Source organism: Nanorana parkeri, unplaced genomic scaffold, assembly GCF_000935625.1.
Source record: "Nanorana parkeri isolate BGI_ZX_2015 unplaced genomic scaffold, ASM93562v1 scaffold1178, whole genome shotgun sequence".
Lineage (NCBI taxonomy): Eukaryota > Metazoa > Chordata > Amphibia > Anura > Dicroglossidae > Nanorana > Nanorana parkeri.
The window spans coordinates 299,555-324,781 of record NW_017307446.1 but is presented as its reverse complement, the minus strand read 5'-3'; the positions used below and the strand labels follow the sequence as shown (position 1 = coordinate 324,781).

General features: G+C 42.6%; 1 protein-coding gene across 1 annotated transcript in view; it reads right to left on the bottom strand.

Annotated features, from left to right (window-relative positions):
• Positions 1-10,774: 10,774 nt before the first annotated feature.
• Positions 10,775-25,227, bottom strand: part of RHBDD1 (rhomboid domain containing 1) — a 48,950-nt gene continuing 34,497 nt past the window's right edge. The window contains exons 5-6 of the mRNA XM_018568374.1: positions 23,368-23,496; positions 10,775-10,874 (exon numbers count right to left, since the gene is read on the bottom strand). Coding sequence (XP_018423876.1) covers positions 10,795-10,874; positions 23,368-23,496 — 209 coding nt within the window. The 3' untranslated portion in view covers positions 10,775-10,794. The remainder of the gene's footprint in view (positions 10,875-23,367; positions 23,497-25,227) is intronic.

The following is a 25,227-nucleotide window of genomic DNA, read 5'->3' as shown; positions in this document are numbered from 1 at the left end:
GCAGTGTGAAGAAATTAATTTCAAACTGCAAAACAAAGGCAAAAAATCTCAGTTTTTTCTAGGACAGCAGATCTTGGCAGCCTGCCAGACCTCAGATGTAAACACAGCAGGTGTTTCTGAGCTGTTAGAAACAAACTAAAACAGGACAGAGCGTTTGTTGTGAATTACTTTACAGTACACGCAGCTAGAGAGGTCAGTGAGAAATTTTACTGCTTGTTTAAATCTGTAAATGTTTTACTGTCCATAGCCTGGACACAGGTGCACATTAAGGTGGATAAAGCTTTTGAAACATCATAGTTGCGGGGCGTGGCCTGAGCAGCTGAACATGGCAGACGTCTGCTGATTCAGCTCCTCTTCCCCTGGGCACCCGAGGCTGTTTTTCTCCAGCTATCTTCATCGAAATAACCCCTCCACTCCCTACTACCATCCCAGACCTGCTCTCCCCCTCCCATGGGCAGACGAAGTACCTACTCGCAACGTACCCGCAAGTCTACACGATCATCTACTGCACGGAGTGCAAAGGCCGCCACTCCAACCAGGACGAAGGCCACTGCCCCGACCACGTGTGAAATGGCCTCCTCTCTGTTGTACCAGGAGCAGCTATCGCCATCGGGGACTCCCTCCCCCCTGCTTGCCTCCTCTCCAGGCAGCTTAGACACCCGCTCTCCGGCCCCGGAGACCGCCGAGCTACATCTACGGGACGCTCAGCTCCTGGATCAGTTCAAAGCCATGCTACAGTTGGAGCTCAAGATTGCTACCGACACCATATCCGCCAACCTTTCTAGGGAACTCAAGGACTTGGGCACTCGTACTGACCTTTTGTAGACAAAGGTGGACGACACAACCCATGTAGTGAATGCTCACTCTGCTGCCCTCACCTCCCTCCAAGCGGACCTCTCGATGGCGGTCTCGAAATTAGAGGACCACGAGAATCGTGCTCGGGAAATCTACGCATTCGTGGTGTGCCGGAGAGGATAGAGGACCTACCATCTACAATCACAGCTCTCCTCCAGGAGCTTCAACCGGCCATCCCTATCAATCGCATGGAGTTTGATAGGATCCACCGCTCCCTGGGCCCCAAGCGCTCCGACGGCCTACCCAGGGATGTGCTCGTCAAATTCACCTATTACCGCACTAAAGACGCCATCTTTCAGGCTGCTAGAAATGCCCGCGCCCTGGCGTTCCAAGGCTTCAACTACGAAATATACGCCGATCTCAGCACCATCACCATCCAGAAGCGGAGAGCTCTTAAACCCTTTTTGGCTATACTACGTTCCCACCAGATCAGATATGCCTGGGGGTACCCCTTTCGGCTTGTGTTCCAGTACAGCGGAAAATCCCACAGCGTGTCTTCACCGGATGATGCTCAACATTTGCTGTCGGCTCTGGGCCTGCTTCCCTCACCCTCCAAACGGCAGGACCCCCATCCTGATCAGCCATCTCCATGCCGTCTGACTCCCATCTGGACCCCGGTGGCTACCAGGAAGACCGCTCCATCCTCCATGGATCCTACACGCGGTCGAGCCACCGACCCTACTTGATTTCGTGAGTACGGTCCTTTTTGTTCCTGCAAAGTTGGAACTCGGCCCGTGAACCCTCCACCATTGGAGCCCGTCACAAGTTTGAGATCGCTTGTCTCCAATCCCATGTTTACGTCTTTCCGTTAGACCTCGACAGCGGTCCAGACACCTTAATTTCCCTACCTTCTCTTTTCAACACTTTGGAGGCCTTTGGGAATCTGTCCGGCCTGGTAGTCAACCAATCTAAATCCCTGGCCCTAAACGTCTCCCTTTCCCCTCCTGATGTGGATCTCCTCAAGAAGAACTTCACCTTTGCATGGGCCCAACATTATCTCCCATACCTAGGCATACATTTATCCCCGTCCTATGATTCTTTATATGCGGTGAATTACATCCCCCTTTTCCGCTCCCTAAAAAACCTCTTAACCTCCTGGAAAAATGTGACCATCTCCTGGTTAGGCCGCATACATGCAGTCAAAATGACCCTACTCCTGAAAGTACTCTATCTCTTCCGCACCCTACCGGTAGCAGTCCCAAATTTGGCCCTCAGATCTATGCAAAACCACATTATGTCCTTTATATGGCGTGACAAACGCCCCACGGTAGCCTGAAAAACAATGTTCTGCCATCGCCGCCAGGGCGGGCTGGGGGTCCATGACCTGAAAAAATATTATCAGGCCGCACAGATTGCACCCATTGCCGCCCTCCACATTCCAGTTGACCCACCTCTCTGGACCTTAATGGAGATCCCCTATGTGCACCCTTGAACACTCTTCTCCATTCCCTGGCTCCCCCCCCCATTGCCCTCCGCACCTTAGCCCGTTACTCTCCCATACCCTACGAATATGGGATTCAACGAAGTACGCAGCCTCCTTAATATCCTCTCATCTACCCCTCACCACTCTCCTAGGGAACCCCATGTTCCCTCCGGCGATGGATAGTCCTTCAGCCTTTACCTGGTGGCACTCGCAAGGTTACACCACTCTTTATAATTTTCTACAGGGCACCAGGTTGCTCCAATGGGAGGCCTTAGTGGCTAAATCTCAACCACCCTCTCAGGAAATATTCCGATAATCCAAATTAGGCATTGGAATCAATCCCTACTCCATCGGCCTTCCCACCCATCACATCCTTCGAGCGCATATGCCTCCGTACCCCTAGCTCTCCGAACCTCATCTGTCTCCTATACTCCCAGCTTAACACCCTTTCCTCCACACCCTTTCCTCCACCTCCACTCATCGGTATGTCGCAAATTGGCAGCGAGACCTCAACCGTGCTAGGCCCTTGGAGGAGTGGCGGTCAATTTGGGATGCGATCTCCAGGTGCTCTCGAAACATCATCACCCAGGAGGCGGCCTATAAGGTGCTCTCCAGGTGGTATCACGCCTCTGTCATTTTCACCCGACCTGCTCTAACACTTGCTTCAGAGGGTGCCGGGCCGTGGGAGACGTGATGCACATCTGGTGGACGTGCCCATTTGTGGCCAGATTCTGGTCTAAGATCTACAGACTCCTCTTCTCCATCTTCAATATGTCAATACCAAAAGGACCCCTGGCAAGCCCTCCTCCATGTTAAAATTCCACAGCTTACGCGGCCCCAGTGGCAATTGGCCAATTACATATTTTTAGCGGTTAAACAAACTATAGCTCATTCCTGGAAGAAACAAGCCATTCCATATCTTGAATTCCAACAACGTATACAAGGATTTTTTGTTAACGAGCATCTCTCTAGCATACTATTGGACACAAGTTGGAGATTCCATGTCATATGGGACCCATGGTCCTCCATTTTTCTATCCGCCCTTGATACGATAGCGCGATCCCTCATTCGCTAACCGCCCTTCGCGCCACAGTGCCCGGGTGGTCGTCACCATTCTCTCAGTTCTCCACTTTTCCTTTCTTCTCATTACTCTTTAACCCTCATTACCCTATTCTGCTCCTCTTGCTCCTTCTCTCCCCTCCTCCCCAATATCCCCTCCCCCCAGCCCCTCCTTGACTCCCACCCCCCTTATTAGTTATGTTTATGGTTAAATGCCGCCTAAATGTTCCGGCGACACATTGTTACCTTACACAGCTGTTACTATGTAATATTTGTATGTCTTGCATTTCCAAAAAACTAATAAAACATATTGAAGAGAAACATCATAGTTGGTTAGCTGTATATGATGACAGTCCTTTTGCTACCATGCCATGCAGCCATATACCATGGATCATTCAGCTCTGATAGCTAGGCTGGCCACAATAAAGAAATAATAATGTTAAGCTCAGTTTAACTTTGTCCAGTATTTACCTTTTGGGTGTCTTATCATTTAGCTGTTCTTTGCCTAGAAAAGTATTGTGAATCTATTTACAGACTTTCTAATATACTTCTTTACTTGGATCTAGCAGCACTGGCCATTCAACTTGCCACAAACTTGATATATGTGTATAGCAAACTAACTTCTAGTAACCAACATCAACAATCTCCTCCTAACTCAGCTGATTGTAGTAACCTTAAATCTGTTTGGTGGCTGTCTGGTTACTGAGCATCCAAATTAGTCCTTACTTAGTCCTATTGAATACGCCAGAAAATGACAACATCAAATCCTGAAAAAGATCTGGTGTACATTTGACAAAATCCCTCTAATGGTAAGGTATGGTTCTAAAACTTACTATGTACTCAAAAGTATGATTATGTAAGTCTGACAGTTATTGCAGCTTGAAGGTCAACGCTAACATAAATGGATGGTTCGATCAGCCGACTTCTGATATGTTTATAGCAGCCACAATGGCAAGTATGGTTATGATAGCAAAGTAAGGAAACGGTCATAGATAGTATGTATCCGTGCAAAACGTCACACACAGTGAACTTCAAAGGAAGTATCACAAAGACTGAGACCACCCACAAAGCATAGATTAATTACCCGATTACTATTGAACTTGGGAATCATTTGAATTTTGGCTGTTGTCTGCAGAGGAAAATGATAACAGCAGGCATAAAGGGTTAAATTGTTGGTCATTAGGATGAACCGAGTCTTGCAAGTGCAATTATCTCTCATCTATAAAGATTATCTCATGCGTGAACAACTGTTTGGTTTACAGATTAGTGTTAGATGGAACCCAATCAACACATCCTGCTCCTGCTCCTTTGAAAGTTAAACAAAGAGACTTCATTCTCATTAATTATAAGCAATAACAACAATGGTTCATAACCGGGTCAGGCAATTCATCTATGTTAGAGCACTATACATGGCTGGCTTCAAAGAGATGAATGATATAAGCGCCTCTATTATTATCTAAACAAAAGTGTCAATAAATCCCAGCAAAACAAGGACTGAATAACTGTGGGAGTAGAGAGATCGGTATTGTATAGAGGAATTCTGCTGTGTACAAGACTGGTAGAGGCACTGGGGCAGCAGCGCACTGATCCACTCTCACATTAAACTGGGGTCTTTTGAGGGGATGAATGGGGTCAGATGATTGTTACTGATTCTTACATTACCGTAGAATGAGATCATTAAGATATACTGTATAGGAGACCTTTACCCACTTAGAGCTATGTTAATAAGCCTTGCTGGGATGGATATATCAATAGCAATATTAAGAGCAGAACTACGTTTTCTAGAAAGAAACTACAGGATCCCTCCAGTTTTGGTCTCATAACTAAAAATCAAGGAAGTTGGTCAGGTGGTCTCTACTCAAGGTAATGATCGGTCAATCAGAATTCTGATCATTGATTTTTACTAGAGATCACGTGTCCTGAAACATTAACAATGCATACACTCAGTAATTGGCTAATAGCATGCAAGAATTACTGCAAAAGGGCTTACGTCAGAAAGTTGACTTACTGTCCCTCTTCTGCAGGGTTCATCAATCCACTGCCACCACTTCAAAAAGTAGTCAATAAGAGGGATTGCAGCAGTCATGAGTCAGGAGCAAGAGGTGTCCCTAAGTTCCAGTTGCTGCATGGGACATCAGGCAGTGGAGGGTGCCCTGTTGAGCTATCAAAGGGTCCTGGGAGGTGCTAGGAGAGGAATGATCTGAGTGAAAGTGCCCTAGAAGTGGAGCAAGCATGAATAGTGCTGGGAGGCAAGTGTGGATGGAAACAATGTTCTTGTCTGATGATAAATATTCTGTGCTCCATAGACAGTAGGCAGGATCGGGTATACCCACCACACTTTGAATTGGATTGTCAGATGGTGCTCCCAAAACACTAGATTACCAGCAATAAGGAGCTTTGGTTTTCTAAAGATTATCTTTGCTAAAAAGTATTTCTGGAAATTCTTTAAACTAATGGCAGGTAAAAAAAAAAAGGACCAGAACCTTAAAATGTGTCCACTCAAAAAGATTCACACTTTATATATACACATGAGAAGTGCCTATGTATACCATGAGATGTCATCCAGAATGCCCTTGTGAGTCACAAAACAAGTGTTCTATTAGGAAAATGTCTTCTGTATTCGACAGTGTGGGCCTGCCCTTTCCACCTCTAGCACCTACATATTGGTAAGACCGCCCATCATAGTTTTACAGTAGATCAGTAGGTAATTATAGGTGGTTGAAGCACAACTTCAGGCACCTGCAAAATGTTCCTACTGCCACTTTACTTGGTTTAATGGCAAGGAGTACATGTATACTTTGATGCTGTATTTGAAAAAGGGTTCAGGTACACCTATGGGATCCCATAAACAAATGTGCTGCAGAACTTAATTCTAACTGCATCTGACCTTAGTTTTTTCTTAGTCCCCCTTTAAAGTCCCACAAATGCCTGTTGATCCTGCCATAGTAATCCCGTAATAGTGTGGTAACAATGCCGCACTGCTCCTGAATGCAGAGCAGAGTTGCCACTCTTATGAAGGCTTTGTCTGCTTGCACTACAGTGCAAAAAATGTTGCAGGGGGTGTTAGCATCAGTATCGCCTCTGCTGATTCTGTAGCTTGTCAGTCAACACCTGGTCACACTTAGTCCTGCCCACTGCTTTCTGAATTAAGAGCACTGCCTCTGTTGCTGAAATCCTCCCACTGTGAGCTGCAGTGTCTGGAAGGGGGAGTATGTGAGACACAAATAAAGGGGGATTTGGCTCGGTCAGGGAAGGTAAAGGGAAGTTGTTTGTTTATTTGATAAGGCTTGAACAGCACATAGTAACTGGGTTAGGTATTTTTTAAGACTATCAGCCTGCAGTCTTTAGTTGCACTTAAAAGAATTCTATAAACAAAAGTATTTTGATAGTTTTCAGTGGAAGATTTATTCAAATCTTTAAAAAGTACCTATTAATTTTATTGCAGTTTCTAAATGTAAAAGTACAAGTAATCTGATCTAAGCTTGACCAATACAACAGTTTTTGGTCTGTGCGCACCCAACTTTGGGCCCATTTACAGTGTTTTATTTTTGAAATGCATGCAGTTTCATTCCATTATGCCTCTGGCTGTTTTTTTTTAATTTGGTTGTTGTTCTTTATGGTTTCAAAGATCAAAGTCAGCCGTAGTACCCCCAATTACTCTGGACCCTCAAGTAAAGGCAGCCACAGACACCTGACCAGTAAATCACAGCCATCAGCCGTGACCATGATTACTCAGGACCCTCAGCAGAACCCGACCAAGACCTCAAATCACAGCTATCCAGTGTCCCTGATCACTCCAAACATCCAATCAAAAATCAACCACAGACATCTCATCAATCTGGACCTCCAATCATAGCCATCCACAATTTCCCTGACCCCTCTGTTTCCCAATAACACTCAGCTACAGAAGACACATCTGCAGTGTCCCTGATTTTTCTGGCTGTCAAGCACAGCTAGTCTTAGTGGCCTCATTACTCAGAACTGTAAAAACAGCCATCTACAACCTTTAGCCTCAAAAGAAAAGCAAGCCAGAGATCTGATCTTTACAAATTCCTGATCACAGCAAGCCACAGTGTCCCCATTCTTGTCATCCAGCAGCTCTCTTGCCACGCACCTTCACCTCACACGAAAGGAAAAAGGGGTACTGCACCACTAAAAACATTGAAAAAGGCATGCACAGTGAATGCTGCTTTCATTTTGCATGGTGGGGCATGGAAAGCAAAGAAGTGTATATTTTATAAAAGTCAGAGAGTAAAAGCCACAGGCTTTGTGTTCCTTTTGCACAGATGGAATTAATACCACTGAACATCATGGACCAGAGTTTTCCTTGCTGTTTCTGTCTGGGTGGGTTTCTTTCCAAAACACACCATGGACTCTTAATTGCTGGATGTCAGGAGGTGTACTGTGCCACCCCTGTCAGGAGGTGCACTGTGCCTGTGCCACTCCTACCATTTACAACTTTTGCATGGTGAGGAAGAATTGCTATACATCATTGCTTTTGTTCTCCGCAGATGTGTAACTATCAAAAATACAGGAGACATAAGGTGCTGATTTGTCATAAACGTTTAGATACAAGCAGTTTTTGGTGGAGTTTTATTTAAAAAGATATATACATACATATCTTATTACAGTTTCTAGAAAACCACAGATATGCAAAAACTTTAACCCTTTGGCTTGTCAGTGTTTGATCTACTGGCCAACGTGTCTTTGAAGTATTCAGTATAATATAAGCCAAATCATTCTTCTCCTGCCGAGCATGTCTGGGCACTGCTGGCAAATCAACTATTTGAATTTTTTTTTCTTCCTTTTGGTAAGTGAAAATACCTTGGCAAGCGCAATGTTTAAAAGCAGGATTTTGGTGGCATCTATTGAAAGCTTACATAGGACCTCTCCAACCCATACATTATTTTTTTTTTCAGCAGTCCAGCTGTGAACGAGAGTCTAATCCTTGGTGAATACAGAGGAGGTGCTGAAAGCCTCAATGGGACCTGTCAATACACTGCTGTACCGTATGAAAAGTTTTCTTTTTCAAGTGCTGCCAAAGGTGCCGGGGTGGTACCACAAATGATTTAAGGACACATTTTGACAGGGAGAGAAAGAAAGTGTCCTTAAATGACTGGCATTGACTCTAAATACTGGGGAGCATGAACCAATTAACAAAGTGAGGGCAGTCCTTTCAGTATCCATTTTCTATAGTCTGTGGCCTGAAGCACGTAATTAAATGCATGCCTCTTTCTTCACACTGTAAGAACATACAGAGTGGGGTCTGCAGGTCCACTGCATTATCTCATCCTGCATTCATTCACTGGCTTACAAAGCCACCATCTGCGCTAAGCAACCTACATCATCGCCCATAAAGAACAGTTACCTCAGATGACATCATGGACAATGTTTAACTTATATAAAATACATTTATTTATGCAAAACAACCTATATGGAATATGCAGACCATTAAAATAATATGCGGAAATAGCGGGTAGGCTTTTTATTTACATAGAAATGCTTAAACTGAGATTCTGTGGCCTTGAAATGACAGACATATCATTACACTTCAAAACAGCATTGCTACAGAAGGAACGTAGTAAAGGCTAATCGGAATTGTCAAGCACCATTTTCATTAAATATGTATTGTTCATATTTTCCATTTCAACTCACTGAGGGGACAACGCTAGCAGTCCATCTTCTGTACCCAGCTATCATCTTACATGTGCTGAAAGAAAGCCTGTCATGAGGGAAATAAAAAGGGGGCTGCCATTGATGACTTTTGCTCTGAAAATGATGGTTGCTTAGCTTTATCTGGCTATACAACTTTAAAGAGACTCTTTCACTTTGCCAGTTCAGGCAAACTTGCCAATAAGAGGTGTGCTTCCAGAAATAGTACCTTTTTTGATGCGTTCTGGTGCGTTGAGCAGCCTATTTAAGTGAACAAGCTACCTTACTGCAATATCTCTGAATTGAGAAAGCTGGTTGGATGGCCAGTGAAACGTCTTCAAGAAAAATACGGCCAGTCCAGTTGCTTTGACATATTTTTTACAGATATACCATGACCTGGATGAATGAGAGCCTTCACAGACTTAATGCAATACACATTCATGAGTGGCATAACACAAGTGCAACAGTGTGAATGGGCCCTGAATGAAATGAATGGGATGTTTCATTTTCTACATTCACTTTTTATAAAGGGTTAGGGTGACCAAAGCTAAACAGCTCCCTCTGAAATTGATTGTGACCTCAATACCTGTACACACTCATAATTGGTACACACTCATAATTGACTTGCATGAAATCATAAATTTAGGTGCGATAACCACAAGGTAGACAGAGTAGTGTGCACATCTTTGTTAAGAATGCACATCTGCTGCATACAAATTTAAGTGTAACAGGCAATTTGGGAAATGTATATTACCATTGTATATTGGTTATTAGAGTGACAACATCCCCGCACTTTTGTTTTTTATTTACATTTTTTTTTTTTGGTAATTTGTCACTGGAAGGAGTAGGAAGGAGGAACCTATTTAATAGGATTTAATGGAATTAAAACACTCCATATTAGTATGGCAGGGGAAGTACAGAGCATCTGATAGCACGTAGCAGCTAACATTGAAATTAACTTGTTCTGTAATGTTAAAAATGTTTTCCCAATCATCCAAGTAACTTCCTCAGGGAGTGTCTTGATCATTTTGAGGAAGCTCCTTGGGTGAGTGGTGAAATGTCGTCAACATTACAGTCTACTTAAAAGTGACTAACTACTACTAGAGATGCGATGATCTGGATAAATAAGAAACTTCACAGACAACTTTTGTAAGCTTTTTACAGTTGGCTGTGTCCCCAGTTGAGATCACCCATCACTTCCTGCCACAGTGACTATGTTATAACTAGGACAGGAAGTAAAGGGAAACATCTTCAAGGGGAAAAAAAGTTTAAAAGTTTGACGGGTTCTGTTTCCTACTCTGAAACTAAAAAAAGCTTTCACCAGTCCATAAACACATAGATTGTTGGACATGCTGGAGACACTATGGCAGGGGTGCTGCGTTTTCCTTTTGCCTGAAGAGCTGTACTAGTAATCCACTAAGCAAGGAGAAGCTCTTTCGACACTCGTCACTGTGGTGCAGTCTCAAGTACTGACTAAAAGGCAATAGAACATAGTGAATACTCTGGATGTTCCCAATTACTTGGTGCATCCATAAAAAATGGCTTTAAAGGGCGATTCAACTTTCTTACCAAATGAGAGAAAATTAAATTACCCTCACAAATCCCCCCTCTCGCCCCACCCCTGCTGGTCATACCTTTGCTGGTAATGCCTCCCAACCTGTAAATGGCAAGCACTCATTGGTCAGCATGGTGACCTGGTTAGAAAGGGGGTTCCAGCAAAAGGTATGGCCAGGGGGTGGAGAGAGAGGGCGCATTTGTGTGGGTAATTTTAAGCAGTCTTCTTCAAGGCACAATTTGGACATTTGCTAAAACCGGTTTAATCTTCGTCTTCTGATCTCATCCAAAGATGGTTGCTGTGCATCTTGACGTAAAGTTCTCCGATGTCCTAAAAGTGAAAACAGATGAAATTTTTATCATGTGCACAATGTGTCTAAAACAGTCAAAAATAGGATAAAAGGTAGAATCATTAGCAATTCCTCAGCACTATCGGTAAGGGCCCATTCACACTTGTATAAGTCCGCTGTGTTTTACTGCATGTAAATTTATTTCTACTAGAATTAAAATGTATTTTAACCTCAGTGGTTCTCCTTCACTGTTCTGTGAACAAAAAAACATGCATTTAAAATGCAAATGCTAATTAAGAATGCAGGCACCTGTTACTGCGTGTACATTGCTATGCAAAGGCTCTAGAGTGCAGTTGGGTTGCCTTGCCTCTCTCCGAAAACGGATCTGCCTTTATCTTTAACAGTATCTGTGGCAAACTTCATTTGGCTTTATGATAACATGGGTATCACTTGCCCCTGCAGAATTATCCCTAGGAAATGATGGAGTATCCAGAAAAGGGTAAGTGGCACTATTGCTCAGCATACAGCCCAGAAAGGTCACAGCCACAGCGGGTGGCAGACAGCAAACTAGTGAGTAATGAAATTATTTAAATTCCTTGCAAATACTGACCAACCTTTTAACTGGAAGATAATGGAATCTAACTTGATTATGATTATTGCTGCCATGCCATACCTTCAAAACTGGACAGATATGAATTACACAGGTTAGGTGGCTGAATCAGAGCCTTAGCTAGCTCCTTTTGTGCCCGAGGCAAGAACAGAAAATTGTGCCCCCCCGACAGACATGTGATCGCATGCGCGGCGTCATGCGACAGTATGTGCCCCGTCTCCAGGATGGTGGCGCACATGTGCAGAATGTGCTGGTGGCCAAATCAAAATAGCATAAAAAATGTGTTTCGTTTAACCAAACTAATGAAAACATTTTGTTTTCGTTCATTTCGTCCGAATCAAATTTTTAGTCTTTGCACATGTCTAATATTACACTATATTGCCAAACGTATTGGGACACCCTTCCAAATCATTGGTTTCAGGTGTTCCATGGAATGTCCTTGCTACTAAATATTCCACAGTCAACTGTTAGTGGTATTATAACAAAGTAGAAGCAACTGAGAACAACAGCAACTCAGCCACGAAGTGGTAGGCCACGTAAAATGACAATAAAATGAGAGGGGTCAGCCCATGCTCAAGTGCACAGTACGCAGAAGTCACCAACTGTCTGCAGAGTCAATAGCTACAGACCTCCAAACTTCGTGTGACCTTCAGATTGGCACAACAACAGTGCGTAGAGAGCTTCATGGAATGGTTTTGCGTGGCTGAGCAGCTGCATCCAAGCCTTACATCACCAAGTGCAATGCAAAGCGTCGGATGCACTGGTGTTAAGCACGCTGCCACTGGACTCTAGAGAAGAGGAGACGAGTTCTCTGGAGTGATGAATCACGCTTCTCTGTCTGGCAATCCGATGGACGTGTCTGGGTTTGACGGTTGCCAGGAGAACGGTACTTGCCTGACTGCATTGTGCCAAATGTAAAGTTTGGTGGAGGAGGGATTAAGGTGTGGGGTTGTATTTCAGGGGTTGGGCTTGGCCCCTTAGTTCCACTGAAGGGAACTCCTAAAGCATCAGCATACCAAGACATTTTGGACAATTTCATGCTCCCAACTTTGTGGGAACAGATTGGGGATGGCCCCTTCCTGTTCCAACATGACTGTGCACCAGTGCGCAAAGCAAGCTCCATAAAGACATGGATGAGCAAGTTTGGAGGAACTTGACTGGCCTGCACAGAGTCCTGACCTCAACCCGATAGAATACCTTTTGGATGAATTAGATTGGAGACTGCGAGCCCGGCCTTCTCGTCCAACATCAGTACCTGATCTCACAAATGCGCTTCTGGAAGAATGGTCAAACATTCCCATAGACACACTCCTATACCTTGTGGACAGTATTCCCAGAAGAGTTGAAGCTGTTATAGCGGCAAAGGGTGGGCCAACTCAATATTGAATCCTACGGGCCTGGGATGCCATTAAAGTTCATGTGCGTGTAAAGGCAGGCGTCCCAATACTTTTGCTAATATAGTGTATGTGTGCATGAGTGTGTGTGTGTGTGTTTTTTTATTATTATTTTATTTTTACTGTTGGGGGCTTCGGGGGAACAGACTCCTGATATTTCCCTTTTTGAATAGATAAAGAAATTGAGGACACAGAGTCCTCACTCTTTTTCTGCAGCATCTGTTCTAAGTGAATGGAGAGCACTCACTACTGAGGCTTCCCATTCATTCATTCCCAAACGGGTGATAGTAAAATATTTACGATTATCCAGTTATCAATGGGTAACCCCTGTAGAGAGTGCTACTACCCATTGAAAACTCATGAATGAACAGCACTACAGCAGTGCTATATGTCCCCAGTGCTTGCCATGGCAACAGGGGCGAGGGGCACAGCCAGGCCTGTCCTGGCTGCGCCCCCTCTCGACTACGCCTCATGTGAGTGCCTCACATCTAACTGATTTGGTCGTGGCCTGTGTAATTTATATGCACCAGGTTTTACAGGGTTAAAGTGGAAACTGTTTATGATATCTTGAGCAGCTTTTCCAGAATCTTTCCTCTATCCCCACCATGAGTACAACCTCACATGCACATATGCAAAATAATTGCTGAATAATCTATGTGGATAGAATAAAACATATTCTATTATGAAACATATAAAACATAAGCTGTTGGTGGTACTCGGGGACAGCTTTGGGGTAACACTGATCTGGAGCCAAAATAAAAACTGTCTAAAGTGACCTATCAGATGATAGTTTTCATTTTATAAATTGCAATCACAAATGACAGCTGAAATCTGGTAGGCCATTTTCACTATCAATGAGCCTGAGTTGGGCTTAGTAAAATGCTGGACACTAAATGCATTCCTCAAAAGTAAACTATTTTTTTTAATACAAACGTTGCCAGTAACTGAGCTACAGTATAACATGGCTTTTCTAGTCTTCATGATACCCATACAGGGGACCTCAAATACCCTCTGCACAAAGTATTCTGTTGGCTGCAGGGCCAGGGGGTGGACAGACATCAACAAGATAATGCTTCTGAGTCAGCACTTTAAAGGCTGTTTATCTAGAAACAAGAGTTAAGTATTTGGATTTGGCTTAATGCAGGTCAGCCAGAGGAAGCACTTTATTAATGAGCCACTTAAGCTAAAGCAGCATAACAGCTTTAAGTAAACTGTAATTAGTTTGCAGTACAGCTCATCTTCCAGCAGGTGGCAGCAGAGTCGTACACAGGACGCTGCTGGCAAATTAGGACAAATGCCAGTCAGCAAAGCTTTCCACATAGTAAGCAGAATTAGGCTTATTTTGAAACAGATGGGCACTACAGAAGCTGCTGTACTGAATGTTATGGAGTTGTTTATTGTCTGGCTGGTTTCAAAATCAGGGATTACTCTGCAGCATCTAGCAGTTTCTGTGTCACATCAGGCTGAAACCACAGCGAGTGAAAGCCCTCGGGATCCCCATGTAGGATTTTTTTTTTCTTTCTTTAGTAATCCAGACCAAAAAAACAAAACACGTTGCTCTGTGTATGCCTTATGACAACTCATGGTTTTATTATTGAAGGCAACGCTTTGCAATCGTATCACAAAGAGAAAATAAAAACACCTTTATCCCCAGGCCATCAATGTACAAAGCACCGTATTAAAATAATAAAAATGATTATTTTAATGTATAATTCATTTACAATTGTATTAATTATATATATAATGAAGCTGCATTTATATACACGGCAGACAACAGCTTCTTAATTTCTCAAACTATTATTTCCAGTGAATTAAATCTAACTTTAATTGGAAGCAACACCAACTGTTCCCATTTAAGGTCTAACACATGGAGATGCCATGTTGGACATGTGATCTGAAAATATTAGGGTATCATAATATACTGTTCTGATGGCTTGTTAGATTACCCGTTATGAACAGCTTCCCTAACAGGGCCTGACAATGACATCACCAGGCCTGAACCGGTTATGTAGCATTTGGAGGAAGGGATGCTGTCAGAGTCGGCAGGATGGTGGGCTGCTAAACCTCTTTACAACCCTGTTGTATATTTTGAAGCCTATCTCCAGATAAAAACGTTACAGCGGGGCTACCCCCACACTGCAAGGGTTAACTGCTGATTTTAGTCTTGGTAAGCAATTTTACTTACCTGACCCCCGCTCCCCACAGTCAGTTCTCACCTCTCTCCGCTATGGGCCCTGCATTAGACATGATGACATCCGCAGGCCTCCGATCACCAGAGCAGAGGGGGGAAGAGCCTGCCGGAGTCGGCCTCTGAGCCATTGGGAGAGGGGATCAGGTAAGTAAAATTGCTTTAAGGAATCCTCCTAGAAAAAAAAAATGAGCAGTTAACCCTTGCAATGTGGAGGTAGTCCCACTGCATGGGGAGTTTTATTTTTAATCTGGAGATAGGTTTTAAAAACCACTGAAGGTTATAAACCTTTGAATCACACCCTCAATAGTGAACCTCTGATATGAATGCATACACATTATTGTTCTGTTGTGTATTGGCATCCTGTATATGCCAGAGATGCACTTTGTTCCCAGCTTGACGATGTTCATCATTTCACAATCTGATATCACATGAAACTTGAAGCTCAAGATCCAAAATTCATACATTGGAATAAGTGCAGTTTTCATCCAAAGATTTATAAATCTCACTGCTCCATTTACTGCTATCTATTTTATTTTGCAACTGCAGGCTTCTATTCTTATCTTAGGAAACCAGTAATATCCTCATACTGGTCTCATCTGCCAGATTAATGTTGTAATTAACGGCAACTGAAGCTCGTCTAAATGTGTCTGCTCAATTAAGAGCTGCCTGCCAGTTGCTTTTCTTGAACAGGAAGATAGAGCACATTACATCTTCAATGTAACATCCCTCTTCCCCAATAAAATATAACTTGTCTGACATAAAACATTTTTAGGCACTGAAACAGCGAGTCATGAAACAGCAAGGTAGAGAAATGTCATGCAGTCTGTATCGTTGAAACTTTTGGCTTCCATCTGTTACCAGAAACTGCTTAGCTGTAAGTTTTGCAGCTTCCTAGAGACACATACCACTTTATAGCAAAAAAATAGCTGCATAAGTGGCCAAACATAGTGATAGTAGCCCCCTTAGTGGGTTCAAGCCAGTTTGTCTGTCTTTAGAGCCTGCACTGCATATCTGGAAATGGATATAGAAGCTAAGAAATAAAGTAACCCCAAGCATTTGCATTTACATGAAAATCTTGTTGTGTTACAAATGTTATATTTGCAGACTAGACCAGTAGAGTTTGTTTTGCAAAGCGCAAAAAATGTAGGGGTGCTGAACGGCTTATTCAGACTGCAGGACCAGCCCTGGACTGAGAATAAAAGGGAGCCCTGTTATAGAAAGCCACACATATCCAATAACAGTCGAATAATGATGGGCACTAGTAATTTCTATAGAATAGTAATGACAGTAAGTGAATGTTGGAAAAGTAATATTTAAAAATATATATTCACAGGGGCCAATATTTAAAAAATATATTCACAGGGGCCAATGCACACCAATGTAAAGAAGACATTTCTCCAATGGCCACCAATGTAAAGGCGGGGCATTTCTAATGACAACCAATATAAAGGAGTTACATCTTCACTGAGTAACAATATAAGAGGAGCACTTCTCCACTGACCATCATTGTAAGGGGCCCTTCACCCACTGGACCATCAATGTAAAGAGGGCACTTCTTCACTGAGCAGCAACTTAAGAGGGGCACTTCTCCATTGACCACCAATGTAGGGGGCTCTTTACCCAATGGCCATCAGTGTAAGGGGACACTCCTCCACTGACCACAAATTTAAGGGGTGAACTACACATACTACCACTGTAAAGCAGGAACTTCACTAACTGCTGCAAGAGGTACAATTTTCCCCTGACGAATAATGTAAGAGAGTACTACATTTCTCAATTCCAGTATTTAATTCAGATTGATTACTGGAAATGTTTTTTATTATATAGAGGGAAGGGAATGGAAACTATTGTACATATGCTAACTACGCCTGTGGCTTCCTCCAGGGTAAAGAGATGAGAAAGGCTTATTTAAAAGAAAGAACTTATATAGAAGAATCAAGCTAGTAAAACTGGAAGACTCATTTGAAAGAAATTAAGACAAAAGTGCAATAATAACTCAGAATATGTGCACACTGAAAATGCACTACACTTTCCTTTGAAATGATGCGAAATACATGTTTGTTATAAAGGGCAAACAGAGGGTTCTTGGTTCTCTGACTGCTGATGTGACAGAAAACTGCACTGATTCTACAGATAGGATGTTAGAGGTCAATATTCTGTAGGCACGTGGAGTTTTTCCTCTGTTTGCCTTCAGCATGCAATCTCTAACTCTTGCTACATAATACGGCTATTCTACTTATAAGAGAATGTCTTGTTTGTGTCTTGGCACATAATACATAAATTATGTCCATAGATTACAGGCAGTGCCTCTTAGCACACTTGATGAAGCTATCCAGCTGGGATCCTGGCAAATCACAAGCAGCAAGTCTTTTTTCTTCTTTGTTAAATTCTCCAAACTGAGACAATTGCAAGAAACGTACAAAATTCAATGATATTGATGCTACAGGAACAAATTCACATTATGAAATAGGTTGTAATAAAAAACAAGCATGCAAACAGTCCATAATAGAATTCTTCTGACAGATTCCCATACATTACTACTTATCCTGAAATGTCTGAGTTTAAGCGTAAACATGATATGAAAAGATGAACTGTACATGACTGAATTTACAATGAGTTTGCATGGACCATTTCAGAGGACCTGTCACTTTTAAGGAGAGCTAGGGGGTTATTCACAAAGCTGCCGAAGGCAACCGAGTGAATAACCCAGCCGAAGTGAACCGAACGACGTTCGGCTATTCACTCTGACGCAGTACAGCATGCCATTCAAATGCAAATGTACCAAATGGTCAGGAAAAAAAAAAAAAATCAGACATACACCACTTTTTTTTACAATGCAGCATGCCACAACGCATAGTGTGGTGCCAGGCATTGCTCTGCAGAACGTGTGCTTTCTCTCAGTGTGTTAGGGTGCCACTGAAAATAAATGGCACCACTATGTGCTGATGCATGTAGCATGTGCATTACTGCAACGCAGCAGTGTAGACGGGCTGTTATGCATTTTAAGGAACAAAAAGCAATTTAAGAGAGATATAATCTTTATAAAGTTGCTTTCTGTAACACTAACATATATACCCGAGTGTGAGAACTTTTGGAGCGTTATTAAATGTGCATTTTAGAGTGGTTTTTTTAAGTGGACTTGCCCCTTAAAAACAAACATTACCAGTGAAAACTGTGCCAGTACAGCATTCCTTCATATGGACTCCCAGTTTATTTTCTCCCAGTAACCTATTTTGCCTAAAACTGGCCATGATGTCTGAATCAGGATGCCAACAGTCCTACCACTTCAGAAGACAAAATAGTTAATCATTTTTTTAGCTACATATTTTTACTACAAGAAACTATACAACATCTTTTTCTTTAGACTAGATGTCTTCTTTAAGGGAGGAATTCAATAATGTGCACCTTTATTTCAGAGCGAGGTCTATATCAGTGTGAAATCAAACATTTTGTTAAGAATCAACCCTCTATTCCCTGAAATGGCTTCACAACCACTGCAACAGCTTCAATTATGCTCCCAATAAAAAGCAGATTCATATTTAATACAACAAAATCCGTTAAGTGGCAGACTGGACCTCAATGAAAATAAGGTAAGGACAGCAACATACTTATGTAAACATCAAGCAAATAAATGGCATGTTTGATATTTCCAGGAATTAAAATATTTCTCCTGGGTGTTAATGAAGGTAGAAAGAGATTCATTTAATATTGCCTCCAAACATTTCACGACTTGGATGTGGAAAAATGTTGTTATTGGAATTAAGACAAAACATGCTTTCATAGAAATGGGCTTTATTTTCTTAAGTTCCGAGAGTTGCCAGAAGTCGATGCGAGTATGAGCCAGTGTGGCATGGTCAGAGGTTGTAAAAATGCGTTCTATCATATTGGAGAGCATTAAATCATGATGGAACTGCAGCCAATAAAAGCACTGCTCAAGCACAGTGTGATTCTGATATTGTCTTAATGTGATTAAGTAAGAGCTTACGTTATTTCAATTGCCGTGAAAAAATTATGTGATAATTACCAATGCGTATACCTCTGGAGGGCTATTTGTGTAGCCGGAGTTGTTATAGGACCTCACAGTATTCTACACTAGGGTCATCTTTAGGGCAAGACTTGTCTAGCCTCCATGTGAATAAATAAATCTATTCTTAATTGCAAAGGCTTTTACCTAAACTAAATAAAATTCCCACTTTCAGGAGGATTTCCTGAACACCTACATTTCTTTCACTAAATTGTTATTTTGAGGTGACTATATTGATGGTATTTAAGGTGGGGGTTTATTTTAGGTGTACTATATATTTGATGCCTTTATAGCATATCTAAACCCCCCCCAAAAATGAAATGTCTTGCAGCCTATTAGCCCTTAGACGTAGTGGCTGCATTCGTTTTGTTTTAGGATTTTTTCCCTTTATTTTCACCAGGTAATCCAGCGAATAAAACACTTTTTGTCCCTTCATGCCTTCTATTTTTTTCTCCACTGTATCTTTGAGTTCAGTCATGGTTGTCAAACAGACTGAACTTCAAACATGTCTGCCCCATTCATCTTCATTACATGGGGAATGGTGAAACTAGTAGTTTACATAATAAAGATAAAGTTCTTCGCACTTTCTTTTAGCTCACGGAAAGTGACAAGGATACTGCATTTCCAGCAGGATCATTAGGGTTGAGGTCAGTCTCGGATCACACCTGGTCCGAACCTCAGCCTCTCCTAACCCAGAAGGAGCGCCTACTGAACATGGAAGGAAGCTCCTTCTGTGCTACCTGCTGCGGGTGGGGAATTCCCCGTCCACAGCTTGGCGTAAGCAAACAGATGGGATGCAGTGACATCACAAGCATCCTGCCTCTTTGTTTATATGCAGCTGTGGGGAGGGGAATGCCTAGCCCACAGCTGATTGGGTGTAAGTGCCCATGGCCCCTCTTTTTTCAGGGGAGATCAGGTTTGGACTGAGTTCAGTCCAAACTTGAGCTCATCCATAATCAACAGGTATTTTCTGTACTTGCTGAAAATTTTCTTTGCTCCAAAATTAAAACAAATGCAAAAAATACACCTTAGGACTGGTAAGCTGCAACATATTGCATTTTTGTTTTTGGGTTTAGATATGCTTTAAAGCCTTGGTTCTCAACTGGTGGGTCGTGACCCAAAAGTGGGTCGGGACCCCTTGTTCGGTGGGTCACCGCATGCCTTCCACTTTTCTAGGCGAGAGGCTCCTTAGCCTCCCCCTAGCGCAGCACTGTCAGTTCTCACACCAAGCAGCCATTCAAAATATGCTGCTTAGTTCCAAGTGTCAGCTTGAGGTGGGGTGGGACTATGGCTGCGAGGCACCCTCACAGCACAGCAGCCCACACTGGACCCCAGGCTGAGAATTCCTACAGTTCTTGTAAGATAGGGAGACTGGATGGATATTTAAAAAATTATTTTTTTGTTTTATTTTGTGGAGTGTGTATGTGGGTGTGAGAATGTCTGTGAGTGTGTGAGATTGTGTCTGTGGTTGTGTGTGTCTGTCAGTGTTTTTTAGGGCTCGTCCACACTAGTACAGTGATTAATTACACAGTTCCTGTGCGATTAACGCACCTTACCACACAACCGCACCTACCACCCATTCTGGTGCGGGAGGTGTGTTGCATTGCCATTCATTTCTATGGCACCTTAAACGCACCTCCCATCCACAGTTCGATCGCCTGCACCGGAACTCGCAGTACCGCAATGCGGTGCGACTTGGGTCACGACTTAATGACCAAGGACAAATGTGGGTCCTGAGGTTACACAGGTTGACAACCACTGGTTTAAAGGATATCTGTCTTCAGAGAAATAAAGGGGCTGCCATTGCTGATCTCTTTAAGAAATACTCTCTGAATCACAGGCCTGAAACAAGTAAGCCAATCAGAAGTTCTGACTTTACTCTGACCTCATTGTCACATGCTTATTATGGGTTAGTGAAAATACTAAAAGCAAGAGAAAACCAGCTATCTATCATTTTCAGAAGGGCTAGAGCAGGGGTCTCAAAGTACCAGCCCACGGTACTATGTGGCCCACAGCCAGCTGAAAAAAAGCTGGCCCACAGCCAGCTGAAAAAAAGCTGGCCCACAGCCGGCTGAGAAAAAAAATTTGTCCAGTGGCCACCGAGTTAATTGTTTTTGAGATCCCTGGACTAGAGTGATGGCAGCTCATCTATTTTTCCTATTGCAGATGCGTTTTAGGGGGTTTTGCTGATTCAGTAAAAATTATTATTTTGCTTCAGACCACTGTGTGTAATAAGAGGGAATGCTACCTCTCTCTGTTCCTCTCTTTTGAGTAACAGAGTGCTCCTTGTTCCACTGCTAACATTTGCTTGTTGTACTAAGTCTAATAAAGAGATACTGTATAATGGTTCTCATTATATTTCAATAGATGAGCTGTAATACCAGATTTTACCTCTTGATGTATGGTAGAGAAAATCAGAAGTGCCAGCTCCTAATCCTGGAAAAACAAGGAAGGCTTAGGAAGTGGAAACTCCTCTGTATTACTACACGCAGATCTCAGGAGGCAGAAGTGGATTTAAAATTATTGGGCAAAATCCCTTTAAAGGAGGGTTTCACTTAACTCTAAAGGTACTGATTTATAAACCGTTCACAAAGCACTTCATTGTGCAAATGAGATGCGCAGCACTGTAGTTCCGCTAGATGGAGCCAAGGAGCATGGGAAATTTTCAGTTTGTAAGTTTTCCTCCTATGTTGCTCTGATAACCACAAGCTGCGTGGAAGAGGTTGACTGCTGTGTATTGGAGGGTCTCTGTTGAGGCCAATTCAGTATAGTCAAGGCAAGCCTCTATACATACACAGTACGTGTATTCCTTCAGACTTCCTACAGTGGCTGAACACTGATCACAGATTGGGCCAGATGAAGGAGTTGTGCTTTTTTTTAACTCCTGTAATTATCCACTGGTCTTTTTTCTTACCTATTCTTGCGTTATCATCCTAAAAGTACATATTTCTGTGGCAAGGAGTACTACATCTATACATTCACTAAACACTGAGATGTACAGCAAGGTATTCAATTCAAGTGTGAATATTATGAAAATTGGACCAATGCAATGCTAAATCTATTTTTTTCAGGCAATGCTGGAATATGACTTCCATTGCTCTATTCAGTTTTCTAGAAAACATCCCTTTATTTATTAAAACACGGAAAAGAAGACCACAGTGGTTGTTTTTTTGATGGATAACTGGGGGTCCTGAGAGATTACCTTATTACCTAATTTAACCACTTCAAGACCAGGTGTTTAGACCCCCTTCCTGGCCAGGCCATTTTTCAGTATTCAGCGCTGCGGTGTTTTTAAATTGCGGCCATTTCCCGCTCGCACGCGCCCGGCGGCGCGCGCAAGGGGGCGTGTCTGAGCGGACGTCTAAAGACGCCCGCTCAGATCTAGAGAGCTCCTGGCCGGCCGTTTTTTTACTACGGCCGGCCCGGAGGCAGTTAAGGTCATTCCATTAGTTCACTTCTGCTCTACAATTGCAATAACCACTTTTTTTTTTATTATTCTGATGCCGATTGTCAATGTTTGTGTATTTTTGTTTACACCTTGGCTGCTGTGTCAGTTCATTGGCATTTTCTTGCTGTTAATGTTTATTGTATGATTTGCTAAACTAATAACAATTTTGTGAAAGAAAACACAGAAAAGAAGGAAAGTGTTATTAGTCATGTAGAACCCCTCAATATCTCTGTATACTTAAAGCGGACCTTTACACTCAAAAATCTAAATTCTACCAAGGCATCCCTCTATGTATGATGATTAATAATAACATAGACATGTCCGGTGTAAAATGCTGTGATTTTGAAATACTTACACTTGCAGAGCATTCACTTCCTGCTTTGAAAGGGCAAAATGACTTCAGTTTGCCGAAAACAGTGCACACTGGGGTTGCCTTGTCATCAGCAGAGCATTGCTGGGAAATCTCATCTGTAATCTTATGAGATCTCAGGGAAAGGCATTTTTCCTACCTGAGATGATGTGCATGGTCACATGCCCTAGTCACATGCCTAATCACATGTGGCAGAAATCCAGGAAGTAAAAGGAGAGCTAGTAATCTGCCCTTAGTAAACATGGCCACTGTCAGAAGACTGGGGAAGAAAAGAGAAATAAGGAATGCAAAGAATACAAAGCTGACAATTATCTAGAAGTATGTGTTTGCAGATTGTCATCACTAAACATTTCTAAAGGTGTGTTTGTTGTTATTTTAAAGATACGGATAAAGGTCCGCTTTAACATCTACTTTGAGTAACATGTTCCTTCATTGCAACTTTCAGACATTTACTGTTTATCTCATTATTTTCACAACTGATGTTGTAGCATCCTTACCCGTTTCATTAAGACTCTCCCGCAAGGCTTGTTGCAACTGTTCATCTTCGCTAAGCCCTCCCGTGTACATATTATAGGGTCTCTCGGAGCGGTTTCCTTGGTACTCATGCTGTGGATACCTGGCATATCCTATTTGAGTGATGTACACAATTCAGTTTTAATTACTTTTTTTTATTAAATGCAAATCCACTACTGTAACAAGGCTCAAACCAGGATCCAGGCAAAAGGGAAACAATCTACAGCTAGGATACCCAGATGAAGGATCTAAATTGTTATATAAAGTGCCTGCTACACATCATACAGCATTGTGACCAGTGTAGGTAACATAGGTGCCTGAACTGACCACCATGGATGGCGCCGTGCAGCTCCTCAGAGATGTGAAGATAGGTCGCTAGCACTCCAAACATCAAAGAAAATGTCGTTTATTGTAAATAATGTCACATAGGTCAAGGAAGGGACCTTGCGTCAGCAATACTCCAGATCAAATTCATTATATAAATGCAAATGGATGGAGAATGAGCATGCCTCCACCCACCATGTGGCAGTGCTCTGCCTCCTGGCTAGGTACACAAGCACAGAGCACTTCATGGTTGGATGTGGGGGCGAGTGAGGTGAAGAGATAGCTATTCTCAGGAATATAGGCTGCATGGGTCAGATTTGAGGGGGAGAGAAGGGGGGATTGATTAGCCCCAGGAGCACTTCTGAGGATAGTCACAAAGTGGTTTTGTGATGAGAGTCTAGTGACCGTTAATGGTGGTCACTAAGAGTCACTGATATTAGACACAAGCGCTGTGTTAGGCAAGCAAATACTCAGTATCAAAGAAGAGAAAAAGAAGGAATTACTCACTTCTGATGTGGTTTAGGTGGTAAGACAGTTCCTAACAAAAAAAGACTTCAAGCATGCATGAGGTAATGGTCACAATGGCTGTCCCAGACTGCTGGTCCCCGGTTTCAGCAACTTTATTTTCCTGTATGTTGGTATAATTGCTGCGAGGTCTGCTGTGGATCCTCCAAGTCGGCTCCTGCCTATGTAGTTGTATTCAGACCTGTGTTTGATAGTAAAGCTGGAAAGTTGTATTCCATATGTGCGACCGCACTAACGAATGCAGGTGAATAAAGATCCACGAAGAGTGTAGCTTTCTCTTAATGGGTCCAGTCAGCATGGATTTAGCCAAAGAAAAGTGAGCAGATAGTATTCAGAGTAAAGGTAGTACTGTCAGATCCACCATGATTTGGTTGGTTTGCTTTGCCATCAGGGTCCCCGAAGGGATTCCGTATATCCAGCAGAGTCTGCAGAGTAAAATCATGGGCACACAGGCGATACTTTGATACTGAGTATTTGCTTGCCTAACACAGCGCTTGTGTCCAATATCAGTGACTCTTAGTGACCACCATTAACGGTCACTAGATTCTCATCTATATCAATCAACACTGGGCTATATCAGGGAGGACTTGTTTGTCATTTTAATTGATTTTAGATGTTCTTTGTCAGTAGGTGTATTTATATGTTTTTCTACTTTATTATTAATTCTCATAAAAATTTGTTACATTATCATTACCTGTTTGATTATTATAGACAGCTCCTATTTTGGGATTCCGTTTTTTTCGGGGAACCTTGCTTATTATAAAAAAAAATATTACATGTATTTTTGAATGCGACTTTTGTAAGCACTTGAATTTGTCTTATTATTAGCCTCTGGTACAACCCTGCACAAGAGGGTGGGAGACGGGGGCGAAAAAACAAGCAGAGGGATCACCCCCTCCCTTTATTGTCCAGTCAGAAGGCCGGGGAGTGTGTTCTTGACCTGTGTGTGATACAGTGGAGACTGAAGACCTGGCTCTGCTGTCTGGCAGGGATAT